This window comes from Chinchilla lanigera, unplaced genomic scaffold, assembly GCF_000276665.1.
Source record: "Chinchilla lanigera isolate Chin_1 unplaced genomic scaffold, ChiLan1.0 scaffold00016, whole genome shotgun sequence".
NCBI classification, from domain to species: domain Eukaryota; kingdom Metazoa; phylum Chordata; class Mammalia; order Rodentia; family Chinchillidae; genus Chinchilla; species Chinchilla lanigera.
In genome coordinates, this window is record NW_004955417.1 from 14,619,315 (window position 1) to 14,626,875 (window position 7,561).

General features: G+C 32.1%; 1 protein-coding gene across 5 annotated transcripts in view; it reads left to right on the forward strand.

The window, feature by feature from the left end:
• The window catches only part of Vps13b (vacuolar protein sorting 13 homolog B (yeast)), a 657,708-nt gene that overhangs the window by 48,916 nt on the left and 601,231 nt on the right, over window positions 1-7,561 (forward strand). For all 5 annotated transcript variants that reach the window (XM_013512757.1, XM_005381858.2, XM_005381857.2 and 2 more), the window contains exons 9-12: window positions 4,552-4,647; window positions 5,105-5,227; window positions 5,691-5,828; window positions 6,720-6,807. In XM_013512757.1, coding sequence (XP_013368211.1) covers window positions 4,552-4,647; window positions 5,105-5,227; window positions 5,691-5,828; window positions 6,720-6,807 — 445 coding nt within the window. The remainder of the gene's footprint in view (window positions 1-4,551; window positions 4,648-5,104; window positions 5,228-5,690; window positions 5,829-6,719; window positions 6,808-7,561) is intronic.

The following is a 7,561-nucleotide window of genomic DNA, read 5'->3' on the forward strand; positions in this document are numbered from 1 at the left end:
AAAAAAAAAAAAAAAAAAAAAAAAAAAAAAAAATTTGTGATGCATATATATGGTAGAATATTATTTAGTCATAAAAGGAATACAATTTTAATATATGCTAAACACTTGAAAAATTTTACAAAGTGAAATAAGCAAGGCACAGAAGGGCAAATATTATATTACTCTATTTATATCCAGTATTTAAAATAGGATAATTTACAGGCACTGAGAGTAGAATAGAGGTTACCAGAGGCTTGGAGACTGGGAAGTAGAGTTAGTGCCTAACAGCTGCAGAGCTTCTGCTTGCAATGATGTGAAAGTTCTAGAAATAGTGGGGATAGTTGTACAACATGTTTTATTTAGTTACACCTTGACAAATAGTTAAAAGGGTAAATTTTGTACATTTTACCATGCCAAAATATGTAGGAGTAGAGGAATTGATGACATAGAAAACTCTTTGAAGATGTTTTATTATAAAGGGATGCATAGGAGTGGGGAGACCAATAATCTTGTGGAGTGGAGCATAAAGCTTTTTTTTGTACAAGGTCGGAGTTAATATGACATGCTTATTTGGTGATGGGAGTGATGTAGAGAGGAGAAAACTGATGATGTAGGCAACATGGAGAGAATTGCTGGAGTAACGTTCTTGAGTAGCAAAGTGAAAGAGTCTGACAGTGCTTTCAGATGAGACAGATTATTGATTGTACAGCAGGAGAGAAAACACCATGATCTGGCACCCATGTATGTGGTTATGTAGATAAGATATTTGAGCCTTTTGGAAATTTTCTTCAGATTGTTTTTATTTTTTGAGGTGCTCTCTTAAAGTAAAAATGGAGGAGAAAAGTGAAGGTTTGAGGATAGAAGGGGAGTAAAATTGTCATTTCAGGGATAATGAAGAGCAAATAGTTTGAGTATACTGTATTTGTGTGCTAGAGACACTAAGGCCTACAAGAGAGAAGTGATCATGAATTTGTAAAGGCAGCAGCCATTCTGGTTGTATGTTCTTCTCTGGCCATATTCTACCATAGTACTTGAGTAAAGATGAATGGTGAAGATGCAGTAGAGGACAAGATCATTGCAGAGGAGGAGGAAAAGAAATTGAGAGACCAGAGTTTAGGAATGACCATGTCTGTGGATATTGAAATCACCAAGAATTCTGACAGTGGCAGTGTAGGAGAGAAAGAATCTTAGACCAGAATTTTCACAAAGTGAGCAGACTTACTTGGGGTTAGCTTTATGACAGCAACGAGGAGGGATGGTGTTACCTGTTACATGTTACCTGCTCTGTATTTTTTGTCATGTTTTAGAAAATGCTGATATAAACATGTGGTATATATGTTGTATAACATATATAGACTGAATGAATACAGTTGTTTCTTTAAAGATTTTGCTTGTGGGTTTCCTTACTTAGCAGGTGTTTTTTCATGTCTTACTACTCCTCTTCTGACCTTTAAATGTTGGCTCTCTAATTTGATGAGACATGAAGATGCCATGGTCACTCCTTCCAGTACTGTGGGGAATACTGATACTCCTTGGCATGAACTGTTTAAAGTAATATGTGATGTAGATCCATTTGATTATCCTAATTCACCACTTGTGAACTGTAAGGAATTTAACACCTCCATATATAAAAGTTTTGAATATTTTGGCACAGTGGGAAATACAGTGATGCTGGCTGGTTACTCTTAGCATCATTGGACAAACTAGTGAAGGAAAATAATGAGCTCAGAACATCCATAAGTAACCTAAATTCTTCTAACTGTAAGGACAAATTGAGGAAAATAAGAAGCTCAGAGATTCAAATTCAGACACACACAAAGTATTTAAAAGTTTCTTAGTGTATCTTGAAAGAAAATTTCCTCTTCTTTAGTCATAGGGCTGAGATTACAGAGATCCAAACACAGGCCATCATAATTCATTGGCTGAAATACAGCATAAATTTAATACTTGCTATTAGAGGGTATCTGAAGTAAAGATGAGGGCTGTGCTGGAAAAAGAATGGGTTCCGTAAACTGGGGTGATGTTTGGGAGGCTCCTGAGGAGGCTGAGAACATTGAGCTCCTAGACTAATGCGATTAACATCTTTTCTATCTGCATGTTCCAGAGGTATATGTTAACTATTGCATAGTTGCTGATAGAGTGCCAAATTAATTTGTGCCTCCAACTCATCGCTATTCTTGGGCTTTAGAATTCATCTGCCTCTTTTGTGTCCTCACTGCATGTCTAATAGATATTTATCACATACTAAACTAGATTTTCCCTACAGTCCTACTTTCCCCTACTCTTTTACATTTCATTAAATTGTAATAGTGTCCATTCAGTTGCTAAGCCTTTATGAGTACCTTTTTCTCTCCTACCAGCAAATTCAGTGAGTCACCATATTCTGCCAGCTGTACAAATTTTTCATAAGCTTTAATGAATGTTACCCATACATCAGGAGTTCTTAAACTTTTGACTTCAGGGTACTTTATGTTTAATAAAGTTTGTGAGAGAAGACAAGGCTTACTAGTTCTGTCTTTTCTGGCTGCATACATCCATATATGGGGGAATGCTTATTTACTTTTAAATTCAGCATTATTTTGATACACATACTAATTTATGATGAGAAGACTTGTATTAAACTTAAATACTGTCTTTTCTGGTTACGTACATCCATATATGGGGATGCTTATTTACTTTTAAATTCAAAATTATTTTGATACACTTATATTAATTTATGATGAGAAGAATTGTATTAAACTAAGTCAGAATAGATATTTATATATAAAACTTTTATGGACTTTCATCAGTATTTGTTATTAGTCACTATGTCTTTTAAAATTTTCAAAGCATTTATGTTTCTTGAACCTTTCTTTAAGGGAAATATGTTGATATTTAGAGGGAAAACATTAGAATTCATTATTCAGCTTGGACTTAAATAATGTATGGAATTAATTTGTGGTTCATATTCTGCTCAGAAAATAAGGTCATATTTCTACATTAGCATTTTGAACAGTTGATATCAGTCCAACAATAATCATGCCAAATTAAATGTAGCATTTTTCTAATAATGTTTAAAATTGTTCTTGTAATGTTTGAGTCCTTTTAATCAATTAATTGGTTTTTCTTGACAATAATTGTGGACAGCTGATGGGTGATCAAGTTTAAAGAATTCAATTTTACTTAAGGACTTTAGCTTATAGAATTGTACTTTCAAACAGCAGTTTTGAGTTTTCCATTACTAAAAACATCTAAGAAATGGGGGCTTGTAATATGTGAAAAATATAATACATAAAAATTAGGAATAATGAGTTCTAAATATAAATACATAGTACATAGGCTTAAAATTGTGATTTTTCAGCATAGCAAGTTTAATTTGGCTTAAGTTACTTTTTAAAAATGTTGAGCCAGGCGTGGTGGCGCATGCCTGTAATCCCAGCAGTTGGGAGGCTGAGGCAGGAGGATCGTTGTGAGTTTGAGGCCTGCCTGGGCTACAAAGTGAGCTCAAAGTCAGCCTGAACTGCAGAGCGAAACCCTGTCTCAAAAAGACCCCCCCCCCCAAAAAAAAGGTATCTTTCATTTTGTGTTTGAATTTATAAAATATTATATATCCATTTTGCAAGAATAAGGGTAACTGAAGCATTGGTAAACTCAGAATACCTTAGTTTTTTTAATGTAAAAATTTTTATTTTAGGATAATTTTAGAATTAAAGAAAATTTGGCAAGAGTACAGTGAGTTCACTTAAACTTTTACCCATTTTCTCCTACTTTTTTTTTTACTGTCTTGTGCTATCACAGTACATTTGTCAAAACTAAGAATCCTAGTTTGATGCATTGCTATTAGAATTTGTTTCATAATGTTATTTTTGTGTGCCATGATCCAAACTGAAGTGCCACATTGAGAGAAGTACATTTAAACAATAATTTAAATTTTTTAAATAAAAATTTTTTAATTTTTAGTGTAGATGTATAATGTATTTTAAGCTCCATGGGAGCAAAACAGTTTCTTTTGTCAGCATCTAAGTTAGCGTTTGTTGTCTAGCTGATACTCAATAAATAATTGTTTCATGTCTGAGTCTGTGAGATATATATATAGTATGAGGTGTACTTTGAAAATGAACACCCATATCCTACCTCCTTCATTGCAGCTACAAAGTTCCATTGCATCTGAGTTTCTCTGCAGCTTTTTTTATTAGAAAAGTGAGGAATTTTGGAAATGATTAAAACTAAATGTGGCTGAATATACTGGTGACAATAAAATGAACTGAGGTTATAATATATATATATATATTTTTGGTAGAATATATGAACTGTTTTATGAGTAGGACTATTTCTGCACATAGTTTTAGTTTTTAAAGCAATATTAAGAAGGAATTTAAAAAAGTGGAATTTAAATAAGGTCAGAGTAGCATTTTCAACTTTTATTCATGGGTAATCTATTACAGCTGTTTTTGTTGCACCTGTTTTCCTGCTTAATAATTAAATTTCCTGAATCTTAAAATTGACCTTATTTTCATCAGTTCATCATAATACTGACAGTTTATTGCTATTTTATGCTAGTTTGGATTTACTTAATGTTTTTACTTTTCTTAGCTCACTGAAATGCAAGCTGAGAGTAGTTATTATAGTCCTCAGAAAGTAAAGTCTAAAGAAGTGTTATGCTGGGAACAAGAAGGAACTACGATTGAGGTAATCTTTTAGCACTGAATGTAGTTTTAAAAATCTTTTTATGTTCTTAGAGTTTAATATATATAGCTAATATAAGGCATTTATCACAGTATGTTTAAAAATGTATAATTACAATTTTTTATGATTCAATTTTAGTAGTAGTATTAAAGTGATTATTCTTTAATATTTTACTGTAATAAGCAACTTGAATTAATTCTTTACACTTCCATTAAACTTGTCCATATATGAGGGGTGTATATTTGTGTATATGTGTGTTAATGTTTGTGAAAGACCAGTCACTTGAAGATAAAAATATTTGAGGATACAGAGACAAAAGATATTTTTTACTTTAGCAGAATTTATGATCTAAGGAAAATAATCCTAAAGATGTTTGACTAATTTAAGAATCCTACAAGGAGAGCCTGAACATTTTCATTAATTCCAATTCTTAGTTTTAATGTTTCCCTTCCTCTCCTAGGCCCTTATGATGGGAGAGCCTTTCTTTGACTGCCAGATTGGGTTTGTAGGTTGCAGAGCCATGTGTCTTAAAGGAATTATGGGTGTTAAAGATTTTGAAGAGAATATGAATAGAAGTGAAACTGTAAGTCAAAATTTCCCTTTCTCCCCTCTATTGGATAGGATGCAGGGATAATGAAGTGCTTAACCTTGTAAAATTTGCCAGGCTACATATGTCTCTGGCTTGAGAGAGGAGCTTTACTGTTTTCTTCTGCATTTTCCCCCCGAAGTTACAGAACTCAGGGGAATTTAAAAAGTTGGAAGTACTTAACACCTGGACAGTAGCTCAAAATATTTCCTAATTTGTAAATGACTCTTCCTTCTTCTTTCTTGTTTATGGTAGCTATCCAGAGTTGTTCTTTGGTCTTTTAAAATGTTCTTTGCCAAAAGTAGGCAGTGAAAATGGAAACAGTATTCTTTATCTTTTTATAATATCTCAAGATTTGGTAATTTATGTTAACTACTGAATGGGTGTTAATAAGATCACAGTTTTATTTTAAGAGTCAATGATTTTTCCTTCTGTTCAGTATTTTTATGTTTGTTTTCAGGAAGCCTGTTTTTTCATTTGTGGTGAGAATTTAAGTACCAAAGGTTTGACTTACCTTACAAATTCATTGTTTGATTATCGAAGTCCAGAAAATAATGGTACTCGTGCGGAATTTATCTTGGATGCAGCTCATCATAAGGTCAGAGACTATATTTTAGAGACAAATTCTAGACTGTGATTGGTTGGACACATTGTGTGAATATTTATGATTACCATCTTCTCAAATAATATTTTCTGAATAATAATCATTTACTGAAATGTTTAGAATGGTTTTGCCCAGTTGTACAGCTAGAAAGGCTTAAGGAATGCACAGAGGTATTTAGTTTTACGTAGTATATGACCATAGTTTGCTTATACATGTCCTACAGTTAAAATATTCATGGAAGAAACACATAGAATTATCTTCATTAATTTTCATTGCCTATGGAATGTGGGACTGATAAGTGTATTTCAATTTTCACTATGTGTTTTAGTTTTGCTTCAATTTTCCATTTAAGAGTATATTAACATGTTTATAGAATATTATTAAATTTATAACAAAATTTAAGAGTTACATAAAGATGAATAGAATTATTTACATTTTCTTTTCATTAAAACTTACAGTTTAAAATTGAATATTTACCTGTGTAGTTAACATGCATTTAGAATATTTTAGTGTATCTTGAGTCTTTGAATTGTTTCATACAAGTGTATTGAAGTAGTTGAGGACTAGCTCTGAGAGTGTATATTTTAGACAGTTTTGTGATAGCGATGAAGGTTGAGTGTACTGTCTACTCCATTATAGGCATTCATTAACTAGACATTATTGGTAAAGTGGTCAAAATGTCTAGTAGAATTATGGATGTCCTTTTATGTGGTCAGCAGAGGTAATATTATCTTTCTTAGAAGTAATTCTTTGGATAACCTCTGTTCCTTTGTTTTGGTAATCCTTTCAGTTGATACAGTCTATGTAAGGATGAGTATCTCATCTGTGAGGTTTTAAACAAAAGTTTCTTCTGTATAATGTTGGTTTGCATTGCTTTGTTGGCAGGAGACATACACTGAGATAGCTGGAATGCAAAGGTTTGGGGCTTTTTACATGGATTACCTGTATACAATGGAGAACACTGGTGGCAAAGGTATTGGTTTCATTCTGTTTTGCTTGACTTTCCATGATCAACAGATACAAAGGCATCTTCAGAGTCAGATTGTACTGTGTTATGTTCGATTCATCTTCTGGCATTTTAAGGAATGGTTTAATTGTAATTTTATATTAGAAGTTTTTGAGATTTTTGGCATTTTAATTTTTTTTAAATACAAGTGATTTGAAAACACATTTTCTATAATTAGAATTACTTCTCATATACTCAGTGTTAACATTTTTAAGCATCACAACTCAAAATACTGTTAAGTTGTCAAAAAGAATAAACAAAAGTACACATGGTAGTACATATCTATAATCCCAGGTATTTGTGGGGCTCTGGCAGAAGGATCTCAAATTAAATTATCTGGCAGTCAACTTAGTGAGACCCCGTGTCAGCATAAAATTAAAAAAAACAAACAAAAACTAAAAACGCTGGGAATGTAGCTTAGTGATAGAACCCTTGCTTATAGCATGTTCAAGGCATGGATTCAGGAGAAATATCAAGAAGAAAAAGAATGAAAATTTCTTTTTTGTATTAAGTATATTTTAAAGGTTGAATATTTTTTCTTTTTATTAAAAAAAAGAATCTGTTGTTTTAAGCAGAAAAGTTGAAATGAAAGTTTTCCAGAGATTATAGGTATAGGTTTTATTATTATTTACTTCATCATTATGTTTATTATATTAAGAAGTAATATTTTCTAAAAATTCACTATTTTTTTTTTTTTGGTTTTTCTCCGGTACCGGGAACC